Source organism: Symphodus melops (assembly GCF_947650265.1).
Source record: "Symphodus melops genome assembly, chromosome: 8".
NCBI lineage: Eukaryota > Metazoa > Chordata > Actinopteri > Labriformes > Labridae > Symphodus > Symphodus melops.
The window spans coordinates 24,253,906-24,273,487 of NC_136698.1; the positions used below are offsets into that span (position 1 = coordinate 24,253,906).

Here is a 19,582-nt window from a genome sequence, read left to right on the forward strand (position 1 = left end):
AGCCTACATTTTGCATCACAAGAACATATTCAGTATAAACATGTATTTTTTAAAAAGAAGTGAAAATTACTTAATTCTAGGTTTATTAAACTAAACTAATTTCACCTTGAGATCTTCTTCAGTGGTTCAGTTATTGGTTAAGTTATTGGAAGTGTTCAAAGCTAAGCTTACTGAACAGTGTTTGTTTGAATTGGCCTTGCCATTATAGAGACAGATGGTGCATACAGCGCATGAATTCACCAGGAACAGGAAATGAAAAGTTACATATCAAACCTTGCTGGGACATAGTACGTTTGAGTGTTTGGCTTACCGACTCTTACGAAACATTTGTTTTAAAAATCTCACCATTCAGGCTTTTCTAGCTTCTGTTGGATCAGTGACAACCAGGAAGAAAATAAATAAACACTAAATGAACGTACTGTTTGATCAACAAAGAAACAAGTGAATCAAACAGGGACTAACTTTTTGTCAAAAAATACTCAAACAAAATACTTATTCTGAAGTTTTCAGAACTATGATGACAAAGACATGGTCATCTAAAGCAGAGCAGTTATGACGGATCATCTTCTAGATGAGGCTTCAGAAAACAACATTTGGGTTTTGGAGGAAATTGAAAACTTATATTTCTCCAAAATACCCAAGGTTGGGGGTTCAATCGCCATACTCCTGCAGCGTCATGTTGATGGGCAGGACATTTAACCACAAGTTCTTCAACTGAGTTTACACTCTGTATTTAATGTGTCATATACCTGTGATTATGTCCACACTGTCTCCATTTCTCATAAATGGAAAAATATCCCATTATTTGATTTAATGTGTGAATCAAAAAAATGAAAAGGTTGATCACAATATCGTTTGTCTATAAAAAACATTTTTTTGCAAATGAAGTTTAATACATAGAGAAAAATAAAAACAAACAAGAAAATGCAGATTTTGGATAAAGTTTTTTTTAGGGGAATTATTGAAAGTATTTGGAAACACTTTAAAATATTTTTTACATAGTTATGTTGTTAAAGCTTTCTGAAAAATGTTTGTCCTGGTAAATAAAAATGTTGAACATTTAAGGTCAAAGTATTTTGTTATGAAAAATCCCAAGTCATAATAAATACATCATACATTTTAAGGCAGATGAACAAGAACAATAACCTGTTTTCAAAACAATAAACAAAAAAAATCTCGTTTATCTGCATCCCTGTCTCCACCTGTCACCTGTCATGTGTGTCTCATGCTGCACGGGCTGCGCTCCTATTGGCTGCCTGTCTGATGATGGGCTGGCTTTTGTGTGGATCCTGCGGGTGCGGAGGGAGTGTGAGTGGATGAAAGCTGACAGGATGCAGCTTCGCCTCAGCGGGCCAGCCTCATCCTCCCTCCATCCTCCCGGCGGTGCGCGCTGCGTTATGACGCGAGGCCGTTTGACGAGTGCATTACGTTGGGCTGGGAAAGCCACACAGCCGCTTGGATCCTGGTTATGTAATGCATCGGATGCTGCTGCACGCCACAGAGACGCAAGGGTTAAAGAAAACACTGACGGATGGCTGATTTAGAAGCAAATCTCGGCGTGTTGGCTTATTACTGAGCGTACAGACCTCTGATATCTACACCGACGATGATTGCTGTGAATCGTTGAAGAGCCGTGTTTTAGCCTGAGTATCTGGGCATCAGTGGCCTATCTCTCCCTTAGGTGCACAGACGTCTGGAGCCTGCAGAAGCTTCACTGTCTTACTTTTAGCCCATCAAAGGCGCGTCTCGGTTTGAATTCGCCTCTTTCATCAGTGGAAATAAACCAATGCGGGTTTATTTTGGAGAAGAATCACATTCATATCTGTTTCCAAGACGCACCGGTTTAACCCATCAGAAGCCACAGAGTTGTCCTGGTACAAACAATGGCGGGTCCCGAGCAGTCTCAGCAGCAGCAGCAGGTGGAGGAGAAAGCAGAGCACATAGATGATGCTGAGATGGCTCTGCAGGGCATCAACATGCTGCTCAACAACGGATTCAAGGAGAGCGACGAGCTCTTTAAGAGATACAGGTAAAAATGTGACACACCATCCCCTTTATACTGTGTTACAGCATGTTGCGTGTGAAATCAGCAAGAAAATGTTGCAGATGAATCTCAGAGCACAATGTGCAATTAATGATCTACATTAAAAACATGTTCGAAAAAACGTTTAACCTCTTTAAGATGGTCTTTGTCCCCAGTTGTCTGTCCTAATGTCTCTACAGTTGTGAGACTGAAGTCTGGCTCGGATTTTAGGATTATTAATGATGGATGACATTATCGTCATTGATAATATCTGTGCATCTACGTGATCAGGATGTGCATAAAACATCTGTTCACCTTAGACACCTGTGTTATCAAGTCGTTCTTTATGCTTCATTCTTTAGCCTCTTCTTTGATTTGGTTAATAAGCGATGGAACCCCATGTAGAATAAAATGAATACTTAAACACCTTTAAGAAATGTGTTTATACAAAGGCACTCCTTTTACCTTCAAAGGTTGGATTTGTGAAGTTAGACAATGTAAACAGTATGAATTATGGTTTCTGGATGTTTACTATCTAATATCTGGCACAGCGATGCACTTTGTTGTGATACCACTAATGTAGGGATTAAGGTCTTCATTTCAACACTGCAGGATGTGACAACAAATAGTTTCCCTCTACTAAGGCTGTTAAAAGTATACGCATATATGCTGTCTTTTATGTATACAGTATAAGCTTTGATTCTTTATTTCTTTTACTTTGTCCACATACTGTAATATTCATCAACTGAACTTTGCCTCTCAAGTGTCAAGAGTTTTTAGTCTGCTCTTGAAAGGTGCCGTATAAATAAACTTTACTTCCTTACTCCTGTCAAATGGTTTTTGAGCAGTGCGGTAGTAAGACCCCTGCTTTCAGTCGTGACAGATTGAGTTACCCAGCTGCTTTCTATGTTTCATTCTCTCTCTTTGGCTATTTGGATGATTTGGTGCTACAGCTCTAGGAAGTCAACGATTGAGAATTTGTTTGTAGTTTTAGAAATGCTCCTTAATTTCTTTATTTACAACTATGTCTTTCTCTCTCTCTCCTGTTATCCCTGTAGGAGTCAAAGTCCACTCATGAGCTTTGGGGCCAGTTTTGTCAGTTTTCTGGTAAGTTTCCTCCATGCTGGTTATAAAAAAGGTCAAATAAATGTGCCAAAAGGAATTTTAGTTTAAGAAATAACAGTGATTCATAAAATTGCAGCAGAGTAAGAACCCCGCCAATAAAGTCACAGCCTATACGTCGACCAGAAGAAACCCAATCTGGAATTGTTCCCCTCGTCGTCACTGCTGGCATCTTCTGCATCCCTCTCCATCCATTAACATAATGGATGAATCGTCCTCTCAGAGAACAGCATTGCTTGTTAAGAGACGAGCATTACTGTAACTGCTGCTAGAGGGAGATTTTTCACAGTGTGGTGATCACACACATACATGCGCTTACACACACGCACTCGCACACTGTTATAGCCTCTCAGAATCACAGTCACATACCATGAAGATGGAGATGATGTCATCCTCTGACCCTCAGATGTAAAATGGCCCTGAAGGGAGTGGGGGTGGTGACATCTGACCAATATGGTGGGCAATCACAGAGCGAGTTAAATGCAGCACAAAATAAGAGAATGCCTCTGTTATGCAATAAAATATCAAAATGTCAAACTACAAAAAGCTATTTTTAAATGTCACACAAATATAAAATGTTTTATTTTAACATCTGGTATTTCTTGCAAGACAGCATTTTGTGTCCACACAGCAACGTATCAGCAAAGATTTCCTGACTGTGTTATAACTGTGTCGGATCTGTCTAATTCCAAACACACAGCTGTACAGATGTCACTGTGTTTCTCCATTCATTGTTTAGCACAAGAGCCCTTTGTCCTTTCTAAGTCTATTACACAACACTCCTGCCCTCCTATTACAAGATCTTTGGGTTTGTAAGGCAGCTTAAGAGAGATCTGCTCTGTTGAACGTCAGTGTTTAATATTTCATCTCTATTACTTTGTACGTACATTAAAAGGAATGTAAACCAGTGTCAATATCCTTAAATTTGTAAACATGCTTGGCCAGCCAGACTAAATCAGATCAGTATGATAAGAATGCTACAAATCTCGCCCCTCTCATGTGTGTATAATCACCACAACATTTCTGCTTTGCTGGACAGAATGCGATGATGACATTTGAGGAGGAGAAGATGCAGATGGCATGTGATGACCTGAGGACCACAGAGAAACTGTGCGAAAGCGACAGCGCCGGAGTCATAGAGACTATCAGGAACAAGATAAAAAAAAGTGTGAGTATAATTTATGTATGGACAGTTATCAGAAAATACACATCAAACCGACTGTGCATTCAAAAGACACTGAATTATTGTTTTAAATCTTATTTTATGACTTAAAGTTACAAGGATCAATTATTTTCTTGGGCAGGTTTCATGTAATTAAATCAAGAATATAAATAATCATAAAACTTCATTTTTGGAGCATTTTTCATACTGCAAGTGCATTACAGTAAAGTAAAAAAAAGGATCAATTCATCAATAAAAACAAGAGACCAGAAATATCTGTGATCTATAGTCAACTAATCAGATAACAAAAAGAAAAAAACTATGCATGAAACGTTGCATGAAAAAGTTTGTATGCTCAGAGCAACAGCATCTATGCTTTGATTTCAATTCAAAACAAAAGAAAGCATAGGAATAAAAAAATATAAGTCAATAAAAATAATTTATGACATCTAAATGTATGACATGTTCCATTTCAACATTTTCAGTTGTCTTTAAAATAGTTTGTTTGCAGAGTTTAAAAAAAGGCTGAGCTGTTGATTTGCTGCAGAGAATCTAAGAGGATGTGAAGGATTATAAAACAAAGAATTAGGAACGTAGGCTGGCCCAAATTAAGAGCCTGTAAACAAGTTAAAGAAACAATCCTGAAAACACTCTCAGTGCAGGTTGCAGCGGAGTCATGTCTTTAATGATGCAGTTGTAACTTAGGTCTACATGAAGAAGTGTGTGGCGTAAGATTACATCCACTCACAGCACACGGCTGTTCACCACTGAGTTTAGTTCTTCTTGAGGTTTGTGACCGTTCAAAGGGAAGTGCTCGCTCACGATGTATTAATAGTTTTACAGTCAACTTCTGTAAAGTGTATTGAGTTAACATTTGTTGTGATTTGGTGCAATATAAATAAAGGTTGATGGATCGATTGATAAAACTACAAAATACAACTAAGTTATTCTTTTTTTGTGAATTATCTCAGAATTAGGAGAAATGTTTTATTGAAATAAATCTGCTCAGTTTTCCAAAATTAACAACAAAGCACACCAATGACTTTCTGAAACTCTCTCACTTGTCTGCGCTAAGACAAAGTCTTGAGGTGTCTGAAGCGCAAAGTCAACAAACTAATAGCATAACCACATGTCCCTTAAAAACACAAGAATCCACCAATGTGTCAAACCTTTATTAAACTTGGTTGAACTAAACTTAGATGTTTGCACACTTACTGTAAGTGGCCTAAATGAGTGCTGCTGTTGGGATTTTGAGATAATGATATCTCTTTCATTTCTCTTAATTCTAAGATAATGATCTTGTTAAAAGGTGTTACATGTAAAATTTTACACAAATATGGTTTTCACACAGGAAAAACTCCTGATATTTGCCGTGGGACATTACCCGGAGTTTCTCCTGCCAGACCCCGAGTATTTTTTTTTTTACGCACCAAGTGGGCAGTAGATACATACGAACAGAACATAACAGGATACAGAATATATACAGACAATAAAACAAAATAAACAGAAAGAGCAAAATCATTGGTGAACAAAGACAGTGCTACTTTATATAGGACAAGCTACCAACTACACTCCCTATTGTGTCATCTATTTTCTGCATTGTCATTAAATGTTGGCAAATATTTCATATGCTGCTGCTCTCACTGAAGAAGATGAATGTCAGAAGGAAATCTTTATAGCTGCTTGAAAATATTTACACGTTTCAGTGCCAGTCCATTGATGCTGAGATCTCCTCACATAGCTGCCAGCCACAACAGGCCCACTGTTCACGTATTCAGTCCTAATGATGCAGGCAGCAGTGAGATCATGCCAAACCCTCTCACAGATTGAATTAGTACTTCAGTGAAATGTGATCAACAAACTGAGCGAGGAGTGGGGCAGCTGTCTGGCAGCTTTGGATCATTTAAACCCCTTTTTACTTCTTTGGCTGCCGTCACGTTTAAAGATTTCCAGATTGATATTCATCACAATCTATGATTTAATCCTTATTATTTTTGAAGACCGTATTTATATATTAAACATAAAATATACCAGACTGATATTTACACAAAAAATGCATTTTCATATACAAGTAGCCTTTACACAAAATTAAGCCGCTGAATAATATGTTAAAAATGATGATTTACAACAACAAAAAATCTAATGTGCAAAGGGGCTACAAACTGAGCTGCTTATGTGTGTAATCCTGTGATTTTTTTTTTTCTTTTGGGGTCAGAGTCAGACCTTGGGGAGAGGGGAATGACATGAGGTAATAGAGCCACAGGTCAGGTTTTAACCCTGACAAACCTGCTTCTCAGTATCCCAGTCTCTGTACATGGTGCGTGTGCATGCACTCTACCTCCGGTAGAGCAGTGTTATGTAAGAAAAGAAAATGTGTCAGTTAATCTTTTCTGTTCAGCAGAACAAATACATGAGGAGCAGCTGCAGCTATACGTTCACCCACATCAGCCTTAATCTCTGATGAATCCAGAGGGAGAAGTTCAGTGTGTCTGGTGACAAATAATAACATAATGATTTATTAGAACGACTAAGACCTAAAACCTGAGAGTGTCTTGGCTGCATGTGTTGTAGCCTTTAGGAAAACGCATAGAGAATATTTTAAATTGCTAAGATGGTAACTATGTTATTGTTGTTGTTGTTGTTGTTGTTGGCATTATCAAAAGCAGATTTTGAGATCTTTCTAGTTTGCCCCCTTTCACTTCTGGCTTTTCTACACTACTTCTGGAGGTTTATTGTGACCTTTCCAGTCAATAGTTCCTAAGCTTTGGAGGACAACTAAGATTCTTCTTCATTTTATCCTTGATGCCTGGCTCTTGCATTTTTCTCAGTTTTCTAGAAGCTTAACTTTCTTCACAAATAGGTCAAACATGTTTTGTGAACAAACAAAGGCATGTGCTTAACATGCATGCTAAAAGCCTCAAACAGAGTCCATTTTTATTTCTTAGTTTAATCAACATTGATCAAAAACATTTGACACAATCCTGTATGCATATGGATTTAACACCTAGCCCGAGGTGTACAGTATGTGTACATACTGCTTATTATGCGTGTCTGTGTGCTTTACAGATGGACTCTCAGAGGTCAGGCGTTGTGGTGGTGGACCGCCTGCAGAGACAGATTATCGTGGCAGACTGTCAGGTGTACCTCGCCGTGCTCTCATTCGTGAAGCAGGAACTTTCAGGTAATAAAATTTAAACCCACAGAGAGTGTGACCTTAGATGTCTCCCATGGCAACCAGCATTCTTGGCTTTATGTAATCCAAGGTGGTGTGTGTGTGTTTTTTTTAGTTTGCAGCATATAGACTGGATGTGAACACTTTGTTGTTATCGCCATAACTCAAGAACAGAACACATACTTTTAAATAGTTCCTGTGCTCATCACCCCCAAAAGTGCACACTCATTGCAGGACGTGTTTACGTTTACTGCATGTCCCACTTTGAGCTCCACACACAGCACAAGCTTACCACTGTTGTGTGCCACCTGCCTGTCCAACAGTCATCCAGCCCGACTCTTTCTCCACATGTTTTGGTCAACCCAAGGTCCACCAGCGTTGTCAGATTAGTGTTTTTTTCTCACTTCATTTTCATTTTCTCTCCTTTGCTGCTTCAGTCAGCTCTCTGCCCATAAATGTCCTGTTTCAACCACAACAAACCCACACATCCAAATCCAGACGGAGGACAGGCTCTCTGCAGACACAGTCACCACCACACATGCATGAGGGCCCATATGTGATGAACTTAACTCTACACATTTTAATTTTTCAGAAAAAACTACTGACCCTATCTTATAAAAGCAAATTGTAAAAATGATAGAAATGACCATTTTCCTGATTGAATCTCTTTTATCAGCATGGTGCTGCCCTCTTCAGTTAAAATCTCTTCACTGATTTTAAATAGAGAGTCATCAAGGAGTCATTCTGACGCCAAAATAAGACATTGAGTCTATTATTCCACTGTTTCCTCAAACTTACGGACTGATTGACAACGTGAGACTGAAGCACCAGGTTTTAGATTTCAGGACACAAATTAATATAAATATGTTGATAAGTTGCAGCATCCATTAGAAAACCGTTGTAGTGGTATGTTTCCTCTACTTGACTATCTCCATTTAAAACCCCATCAAGATTCTCCCTTTTTTGTTTCCACGAACAGCTTATATCAAAGGAGGCTGGATTCTCCGTAAAGCGTGGAAAATGTACAATAAGTGCCACAGTGACATCAGCCAGCTGCAGGAGGCATGTCAGCGCAGGTCCTCCCTTAATCAGGAGTCACTAACAGCAGACAATGCGAACCACAACGCACCCGTGGAGAATTGTGTCACAGCCGAGGCCCTGGACCGGCTCAAAGGCTCCGTGAGCTTCGGCTACGGCCTCTTCCACCTGTGCATCTCCATGGTGCCTCCACATCTGCTCAAGATTATCAACCTGCTGGGTTTCCCTGGTGACCGTCTGCAGGGTCTGTCCTCTCTCATGTACGCCAGTGAGAGCAAAGACATGAAGGCACCACTTGCGACGTAAGTAAACTAAGGTCCTGTCTTTTTTTTTTTTTTTTACAAAGACTTAAAGATTGTATTGTAAAGAGATGATGTGTTTCACTTTGTCACACAGCTCATGTTTCTATTGTTTGAAATTTTCATTGCAGCAGTAGAACATAGTTTCTCACGATCTTAAACCTCTAGTCTGAGCCTGCAGGTGGATGCTGAGGGGGGATGATATTGAAAGTTTAAATGCAGCACTTGAAAAAGAAAACAATGACAGAGCAGAGAGAGAGACTAGAATACATGGCTAAGGTGGGATTCCTGTGATAAGAAATTGTAAAAATTGTTAAGTTTAATTTTAGTTAGGTATTTTTTTTCACAAGAAATGGACACAACCTCTGGGTCTTAAAGTTAACACAAAGCAGAAATGACCTAAACCTCAAAACCTGTGTTCTTTTTAATGACTAGTGGGGACATCTGTAATAAGACATTGTAACAAAGTTTGTGAGAAAACGACCATGCATTGCTTGAAACATTTTCCTGATGAGTTTAAGGTCCCAATTTTTAGTTTAAACTAACGTGGCTTCCAGTGATTGCAAAATGCGATCATGGCAGCCTTTCAGACATGACAGGGGCGCAGCAATGATTGTCACTGCCTTAATCAATTTACTCCTTGTTGGTTGCATTAACTTTGTGAGTAAACTCTATGGACTGAACTGATCAAGATCAATATTATCAAAAGCCAAACACACAACAATACTATTTAAAATCAGTGCTGAACTGTCATTTGTTGGTAAAATCATCATAAGAGCTACATTGCTACTTAAACGCTTACATTGATACAGATTACTGTTAAATTTGAGACTACGTCAGACTGAGATCTCTCTCCTGTTGTGTTACTCAGGTTGGCCCTCTTGTGGTACCACACAGTAGTGCTGCCCTTCTTTGCTCTGGATGGCTCAGATACACATGAGGGGCTGCTGGAGGCCAAAGCTATTCTGCAGAGAAAGTCGGTGGTATACCCAAACTCATCCCTCTTCATGTTCTTTAAAGGACGGGTCCACAGGCTAGAGGTACAGTTTATACATCAGCACTAATCAGCGAGTGTTTAAAGGCTGTCAAAGATGTTTTTTAATTTAAAAAAAAAGTTATAGTTAGGCTTATTAGGACATTATATTGCAGATAAACAGATGACAAACCCTTCTTCTTATGATAGAAAGAAAGCATGTGTCAAATTGTTCACAAACTCAGCACCATGTGATGCATCTCTGATTATCTAACTGTCAGTCAACACCTGGCTGTGTGTCTTGCATAACTTCTGTTTCCTGTCTGTGTTTATCGTCTCTCTTTCTGTCCCCAGTGCCATATCAACAGTGCTTTGGCCTGTTTCCATGATGCATTAGAGCTTGCATCAGACCAAAGAGAGCTCCAGCATGTGTGTCTCTATGAGATTGGTAAGTTTTTTAGCATCAGCTTTCTGCAAACATTCGTGCACTTTGCACACAATTAGAGGGAGGGGTTCATTTTCATGTTTTCTTTGTCTCAGGTTGGTGCAGCATGATAGAGCTGAATTTTGAAGATGCATTCAGGGCATTTGAAAGGCTGAAGAATGAGTCACGTTGGTCACAGTGCTACTATGCCTACTTGACCGGAGGTGAGTCTGACACGCATTATTTAACTGTTTCCTGACACATAAGGGAGTTGTCTTCTTATCGCAGCCAAACAGAGACCAAATGATGACTAATACCAAAGTGATCAAGACCAAACGTTTAAAGGATTAATACTAATATAAGCTAAAACCAGACCAATTACAGATTACACTAATACGTCTTCTTTGGTAAAATGAGAAAGCTGGCAACAGTACTCTTAAAACTAATCTCAAAGTCCCATAAAGAAATCACCAAAAACAAATTAAGATTCCACTTCTTGTACCTTTTAAATTTAGTTGCTATTTTGAACATTTGCTCGTAAATAAAGCCCACAGTAAACAAACAAACAAGACTCCAATCTAAGTCCTAGACTAACATAAAGACATAAATAAATCAAGTGTTGTTTGGGAGCAGTAATTCCACTCGTCTTATCTCCTCAGTATTGGCAGATGAATCAATTATTTTTTCTGTCGTCTTCGTTGCTGCATGAAGTCCTAAATAAGCTCCATTTCTAGTGGCCATTAATTAATTGTTATTATTTTTTAAATGTCCTCCTTTCTGTAAGAGAAGAAATTGAAACACTCTAATATCAACTAAGCCCTCTTTAATGAACACACCTGTATGTCCTCCTCCTAAGTTTCGGTCCTGAATGGTCTGTTTTTGTTCTCACCAGAGAAGGGAGGTGATTTAATATACCCCCATGCAGCATTCCCCATCGGTTTGCAAAGACGACAGCAAACCAAACGGTGTTGCAGCGATAAAAGCCTCCACGCGAACTGGTTCATAAAAACTAATTCTGCCCTCGCTAAAAATGCTCAGTAGTTTTATAATAAGCTCTACAACCAATACAGAAGTGGTTTAATACTGAAGCTTCAGTGTCCGCGACATAGCAACCTACGTGCACAACTCAAGGGAGGAGGGGGGCAGCTCTCTTCAGTGTTAGGAATTTGGACTATAGTAACTTTTTTAAATGCTAGAGTAGGTGTCAGAGTTAGATATTGCTCCAATAAGATAATTACACATTCGCAGAAAATGAGTACATGTGTATTTTTCTTTTGGCTGTCAGACCCAGAGAGTGAAGATTAAGTCATTTAATGAGCCAGAAAGGGGAGCTCACACATGCTATAGTTCTACATTTGTTCATCAGCGTTTGTGTATTCCAACTCAGAATCTGCACATTGAAAGTAAGAGGCTTGTTCTTGTGTCAAAGCTTCCTTTTCATATAATATTGTTTTTTTCAGGTTCATAACTTACTTGGTGAGGAAGCAGTTATGTGGCATGCATCATTTATGGGGAAGCATACATTGATACACATAACCTGATTTTATTTGCGTCACCATTATCAGTTTTAGATCATTGTGATATTTTGTATAGGCATGCTTTGGCTGCAACTCTAAAGAAACAAAAAACAATGACAATAATAAAAGATTTTTGTGTCTTGTTAAATTATATTTTAAGCACAAGAAACAACATATCTCAGGAACAATATCTTTTGTCTCCTTACTTTCTGATACAACTGCACAAGCTGCACCGTTTAGTTCTTCACTCGGACAATCAGCCTTTTCTGTTCAGGTGATCATTTAAAATGATCTACCTGCAGAGCTCAAACTTTAAAGGGAGTTATTTTAAACTGAAACATTTTAAAAGAGGACTGTATTGTGATCATGTATAAGCTTGCACTTATGATAGTTTATAACCTGAACTGTTCTCTCTTTTATTGTTGTGCTTGGTAGTTTGTTAACCAACTTAAGTAGAGGCAGTTGGTTCAACCTTGGCCCTCTGCTGCATCTCTCTCTCTCCTCCCAATTCCTGTCTCTCCACAGCTGTCTTATCTAATAAAGGAAAGGAGACCCAAAATATAATGAAAAAGAAGTAGCTTCCCTTTGAAAGCCAGTAAAATACCTCTAAACTACAATTTTAATCAAAAGTCTCAGGAAAAATGTAGTGATTTTGATTTCAGACCAACAAAAAGATCCCTTAAAGCCATTCTGAGAACAAAGCCAATCTCAAGGACGACAACTCCAGCTGAACTCTAATTCTGAACAATAACCTCAACTTATTTTTGTTTTGTTTTATACAGTGTGTCAGGGGGCTTCAGGTGACCTGGATGGGGCGAGTGGAGTTTTTAAAGACGTGCAGAAGCTGTTCAAGAGGAAAAACAACCAGATAGAGCAGTTTGCTGTCAAGAGAGTGAGTTATGCTGCAGATCTCCTGAATTCTCTTGTTCTAAATCCACTCTGATACTGTATTATTTCATGCCTATAAACCCCTCTATTTCAGCCCTGCTCAGAACAGACTGTTTCTGTGTCTGTAGCTTTAAATGTAAATGAGCTGTGTCTGACCACGCCCCTCCGGAGGGGCTTGGTTGACTCAGGCTTTCTCGCTCCAAGCCCGATTGTTTACGGTAAGAATGCGGACAAAGAGGGCAGAACAAACACCGAGCTGTGGGAGTGTTATCCACTCTGGGTCAGTTTACTGCCCTTTGTGATGTCATGATGGGAAAACCTCCAAAAAGCCTGTTTGAGCACAAATTTTCAGAAAGTTGGAGCAGACAAGAGACATGAAGAATTACTTTTCTCATAAATGGGGGGTTTGTAGACAGACGAGAGACTCATACAGTATTAGTGTTAGAAAAACATGGTAAATTGTATTTTGCACAATATAAGACCTTTTAATGTTTTTAGAGTCTTAGATTCCTATTAACTCTTCACTTGAGCAACATTTTATCCAGATTAGATTGTTTTGTGCTACTTCTTTGTGGTAGCTATTGATGATTTTAAGAAATATTTAGATTCAGATAAGTTGTTTGAGTTAACTTGCTTTGTTTTGTGGAATAGCTTCACCAGACTTTAACCATCTATTAATCTATAGCACCATAAAGAGAGAAGTGCTGTAACAACCAGTTCTTTCTTTCTTTCCTGAGAAACTCATTACAGATTTATCACAATGGTTTTCCTTCTCTGTCTGATGTCTAAATGCAGGCTGAGAGGTTGAGAAAAACGACGCCCACCAGAGAGCTGTGCATCCTGGGTGTAATCGAAGTGCTGTATCTGTGGAAAGCACTCGCAAACTGCTCCGCGTCTAAACTGCAGATAATGAACCAAGGTCAGTGAAACCCTCAGGATCTGAACCAACATAACCAAGTCAGCCGTAGCAGGACTTCTAAAAATGAAATTTAACTCTGTTTGGTAACTTCCTGTTTACGTTTATTCAGTGTTACAGAGTTTAGATGAGTCGTCCTGCAGAGGCCTGAAACAGCTCCTTCTTGGTTCCATTCACAAATGTCATGGAAATATGAGAGATGCTATTCAGGTATCAGTCTATGTTAAGCACTGAATGACTTTGCAGTTCAGCAGCAGCATCTATCCTTTCATGTTACTCAGGTAGCTATTTTTTCCATTTTCTCTGGTGTCCAGGCGTTCCAGCTGGCTGCAAAAGACGAGTACGGTCGACAGATCAACTCGTATGTGCAGCCGTATGCCGTCTACGAGCTGGGATGTATACTCCTTGCAAAACCCGAGGTCAGTCTTCTGTACACAGTATTCAGACATTGATTTATTCATGAGAACCTAGAGATCAGAGTTGATGTTCAACACATTTTGTAAAAGCTGCACTAATTGAATGTACACATGCTTTACCCAACATTACTTTTACAGACAATAAATGCATTATTTATAAAGACAATAAGAACACATAATCAAACTCCAGATTTTCTCTTCAATTTACAACACAGCTCCCTTTGGGCTCCCGTAGTTTTAGCTCTCTCGTTCAGCTCATACTTACCTCCTACAGCGTGGCCCTGCGAGGATTTTGGTGAACTTGCTCTCCCTCATCTGAACTTTTGCTGTACCCTGAAACTGGACACACTGAAAGAATGAGCACTTATCGCACTTCACCCCTTCAGGAAAATTCAGGTCCCTTTATTAATGCTCAAAGGGAAATTGAGTTTTATTGAAAAAATCAAAGCAGAACTTGATTTTAGAAATGGCTTTGTCATTTAAAGTTTTTTGTTTTACAATAATAAAAAGAACACAATGGAAAATCGTAAAAGGATTTTATTGTATATATTAAAAAAAAAAATCTGAGATTTTTTTTGAAGTCCAAATTGCTCAGCCCTACTTCATAACAATGAGCACTGGTGCATTTAAAACGGATTTTTATCCCAAGGTAAGCATTGGACTGGCCCTCTAGGACATCAGTTACTGTTAAAAAATGCATTATATATGGTCTGAACTATTGTCTGAGATACGGATCAAAGAAACACTGTAAATTTCCTTTAATAACAGATAAACCAACAGGTAGGCCAATTAAGACAACAATCCTTACTTTTTACTTCTTGAATATCTAACTTATATACTGTGTTTGATTTATCTGTTATGTCATCTTTCTAGACTTTAATCCCAGGTCACTTTGAGTAGGTTTTTATTTATATCTCTGTTGAGAAAGGTGCCACTCACATTCTATTGTTTCATTTAAAAGTGTATTGTACTGAATCTTTAAATCCAAATCTTCGTCTTGTTGCATTCCAGACTGTTGGAAAGGGGAGATCATTGCTTCTTCAAGCAAAGGTAAGACATATTAGCAATGTTCTTTCAATTAATTCAGGATTTTGTTTTCATATCTATCTTGGAGCCTTATATCTATCTATCTGTCTGTCTGATCGGTCTGTTTGTCTGTCACGTTTCAGGAGGATTTTACAGGCTACGACTTTGAGAACAGGCTTCACGTGCGCATCCATTCAGCCTTGGCTTCTTTGAAGGAAGTAGTGCCTCAGTGACTCCATAAAGTGGACACTTTTATGGCCTAAGCTATATGCTAATAGCTTTTTACACCAAGTTCAGACATTCAAATTAACCCTCATAAGACATCCAAGTAAACTGACTCCTGTATTTTTCATTGCTCTGGTATGTAGGGAAATATATTTGTTTGTCAGCCGACCAGATCAGATTCGTATGAAGTTTAATCTCTGTGCTTTTTGTAGATACACAATTTAGCTTAACAGAAAGTAGATGGAAATTGCTAGCTTAGCTATGGTTAATCATCTAAAGGACTATGCCTAATAACTACAAAGCTTTGATAGTTGGATTGACTGGTAGGATTTTTTCCACAAACGGTACACCCTGTATAAATCAAGTCTTGGGGTTTCTAGATGGTCCATCTTTCCATTTCGACTTGCAGTTTCTGCTTGCATTAAGTTAAGCTTCTATCTAGGCTTAATACAGCCGTGGCATAGGATGCACAGAGATGAAACTGATTAAAGTCTTTGACTCTGGGCTAAACAACAAACATATTTCAACAGATGTCTAACTATTCTTCTGAGTGTTTCTTCTGCACCCAAACGTGTTGGTGGTATTCATTTTTCTCATTAACTTGTGTTTCTGGAGAATTTCAGAAACTGCATCCCCTCCCTTCAGTAAATAGTTAGTCAGCACGTGAAAAAGTAACTTTTTAACGTGAACATGTCTCCCTTCAGATACAGGTGGTAGATTTTTTTCACATTCCTCAAAGACATGTATGCATATCTGCTTGTTCAATTGCAAAAGGGGGCCACTTGTTATACATAAGTTTCTTGAAAATACAATTTTAAACCTGTTGTCTTATAATCGTTAAAAAAACAAACACACTAGTCACCTTAAACCACACAAAGAAACAACTCAGCTATTATGAGTTATAGTTCACTGTCAAGTAATTAACAAGTAGTTAGTGATCTTTATTGGATAGTTATCGGGGAATCTCCTCACTTCACTATGCCCTCATGATGTTATTTTGTATGTGTGGACATCGGGTATTGATCCTGTGCACTATGCATGGTATGGCAGGGTAACAGTGGCTTTAGACTGTATACCTTTGTGTGTCCAGCCCTGCAAATACATGGAGCTATAATATAACACATTGGTACTGTATGCCTTTGGAGGGTGCTGCTAAACGTCAGCCTATAAATATTACTAATGAATTATTTTATTAGTTTTTAAAAAACAAGCTTTTAAATCAGTCCATCATAGTGACGCTTAGATTCACTACAAAGCAAAAACTGTATCTTCACAAATGTAATATACAGTATGCTATTTGAGTTTAAATGTTAGGTTTACAAATCCTGGTTTAGTGAGTTCTTAAACTGGACAGTGATTTTACAGAAACCACCTTTCTCAATACTGTACATATGAATTATTCTGTACAGGTTATTGCCTTTTATTAACTAGCACTCTGTTTGTCATGCAAGCAATATAAGCAAAAAGAAATGGTCATTTACAAAGGCTCTCACCAATGACTATCTGTGTTTTTCATCCAGTATTAAAGGTTGTGGATTTGTTTTGCTCCCACTTAAAGCTGGTCAGTCAAAGCCAGTCATCATCCCCCTGTGGCTGTGATGGATGTAAACTGTGGTACGTAAATGTTCAGGTGACCACTCTGCAGGTGGTCTGTGCGGTACAAAGTAAAGTAACGGTGAAATGTGAGTAACCCTCCTGCTGTACCAAATACTTCTGTCACATGATATTTTGTTGAAATCAAGGTAAGACACATGTCAGGATGAGGGTGTTTAAAAGTGTTACATAAAGCTAAAATAAATTGTTCTCCCTTAATCCAGTAAAAAAAATGATGTGGTGTTGTTCAATGCCTCTGAGCTGTTTTCTGTGCACTTTGCACATTTCATGTTTTTTAAATGTTTAATGGTGGACACTGTAATATGCAGAAAAAAATACTCCAACTTAAATATTAGAGAAACTAAAGTGGCCATTACATTTTAGAGTTGCCAAGGAGGCCATAGGGCACTATGAATAATATAAATAGCTAAAAACCTCTTCGCTGCTGTATCTGCACCAATCAGTTCTCTATCCCAGGGAAATGCTGCATCCTCAATATTCAGGAAATTGAAAGAATACTGCTATTTTCCCTGAGGCAACTGGTAGTCAAATGAAAAAAAGTTTGAATACAAACCTGCCATTATTATGTTACATGTTCAGAACAAATAAACAAAACCATTTTCTCTTTACATAAAAGCAGTCTGCTCGACGTTAAGTGTTTCATTTCTGAGGACTCACACAACCTCCTCAAGCCCTTTTAATCATCATTTGAGGTTGTTGTACCTTTTTTTTAACACCTATATCTCCTCAGTTCTTTAGCTCCTTATTTATTTTAATTAAGACCACCAGAGGGCACCCATTGCACAGACTCTTGACCAAGATGTGATGTTTGATTTCGAACGCCTTTATTTTCATGACGTCAGTCTCTTGTGCTTTTGAAGCTTTAACATCTTCCCAGCATCCCTTTAGAATAGTTTGATATATAATATAATAATTTGTTTATTTTATGATTGAAGCATGAACAAAGAGCATTTAAAAAGGTGAGACGCTACATTTGGTTTTCTGAGGCTAAATGGCAGCAAAAGTTGCTCTGTCACACTATGGATGGTGGTCTTGCATGATAGAGATGTACAATACAAACCAATTCACCTCCTGGGCATGAGCCCTTCAATTTCGCAAAAATCTCTGACTCCTATATAGTTGCCCCCGTAGTTCTGATGTCCCTCATACATTGATGTATATGTAGGTCCTTTGTGTACATGTGTTTATTTGTAAGTAAACAGTAACAAAAGAAGAAATACCCTGAAGGGATTCAGACTGTTGCATGTTGTGTGTGTGTGTGTGTGTGTGTGTGTGAATACAATACACATTTGAATTTAGGCTACATAGGCATATGCCAGCATTGACATACACGCACATTAATTGAAATATACATACAGTGTACCTACCTATATAGCTCTAAAGATATTTACATCAAAATGATGAACCGAAGTGAAGTAGTTACTAAATGCAGAGTTCTCAAAAACATAAAAAAAAATACTTGTACTAAAAAAAAAAAAAGTGTATTAAATTTGAAAAGATCCAGATCTAGCACAAACATTACAGTTAAGCTTGAACATTAATGCAACAATAACTCAATTATATGTATGTGGACCCTTCTGTAGAATGAGTAGTCCAGCTTTTGTGACATGAATACTTTCATACTTGGTTAATTAGTTGGTTAATTTGACTTACATTACAGCTTTTATTTGTGAAAATAGGTTACATTCTCCAGAATGTGTTGTGATTCTCACAACACATTATTTTCGGTATAGCATTTATGAGTTCCTTTTTAATCACTTAAAAATATTTTGGGATATTCTAATGATCCCCTGAAAAACCCAAATCAACAAATCATGGTAAATGGACTGGAGGTTGTTGTGAGTGAGACCATCAGAAGTAAAGGATAAATTTACACACATTCGTACGTCGCCGCTGAAGCAGCTTGAGCAACTTGGGGTCGAGTGTCTTACCCAAGGACACATTGGACACGTGGCCTTCCAGTTGAGAGCTGACCGACCCCACTGCTGAACCACAGCCGCCCCATCATGGGGTAAGTGTTGAGCATTTGTGACTTATCCAGTGTTACAGTAGGCTAAGCTATCAAAAGACATAAATTGCATTACCTGTTGTACGTCTCTTAAGAAACCAGGAAATGTAATTTAATAAGACAGTTTCTTAAACTCACCATAAGAGGAATGATTTTGTAATTCACTCAATGTCCTCATATTCATAATTCAATACATGACATTATAATCTGTTGTGACCATGTTGTACGTGATTCGGGTGGGAGATTGTTCTCCATGCTCTGATGGAAACACATCAAGTGCGTCTCTTTAAGAAAACAAGTCTGTCACACTCAGCTCGAGGCAACAGCTCACACAACCTATAAATTATTCAGGCTCCTGTGCCACTGAATTTAGGCAGAGCAGAGCAGAACTAGAGGGCCGAGCAGACATAATACAGAGACTCCTCCTCCGTCTTCCTTCGACTGACAATTCTGGTCCTCCTAAATAATCTACAGACATTTCCTTTTAAAGCTCACTTATAAAATTGAGCCTTTAGCTTGGCCTACTTCACTTTGAAAGAGGGCAAACAAGTTTATGTGGGGCACATCATGTAGCATGAGGTGATTCATGCAGGTGACCTCATTGTTTTTTCTGTAGTGATTTGCCCTCCCTTTATATGCTTCATACATGTACCATGTCTGCTCTTTAAAGCCAGATCTAATCTTTCTGTGCATGGATTAGACCTTGAAATGTTAATGCTGATGAATTAAATAAAGCAGTTGCATCAGATAGAAATGGAG

General features: G+C 38.4%; 1 protein-coding gene across 1 annotated transcript; it reads left to right on the forward strand.

The window, feature by feature from the left end:
• Window positions 1-1,287: 1,287 nt before the first annotated feature.
• On the forward strand, window positions 1,288-17,027 carry LOC306827975 (tetratricopeptide repeat protein 39C-like). The gene is made up of 14 exons (XM_079350126.1): window positions 1,288-2,029; window positions 3,082-3,130; window positions 4,185-4,313; window positions 7,374-7,488; window positions 8,459-8,819; window positions 9,688-9,856; window positions 10,144-10,237; window positions 10,330-10,437; window positions 12,513-12,622; window positions 13,414-13,537; window positions 13,647-13,744; window positions 13,849-13,953; window positions 14,962-15,000; window positions 15,120-17,027. Exons 1-14 carry the CDS (start codon window positions 1,884-1,886, stop codon window positions 15,207-15,209), a joined length of 1,737 nt encoding a protein of 578 aa, XP_079206252.1. The 5' UTR covers window positions 1,288-1,883; the 3' UTR covers window positions 15,210-17,027.
• Window positions 17,028-19,582: the final 2,555 nt, after the last annotated feature.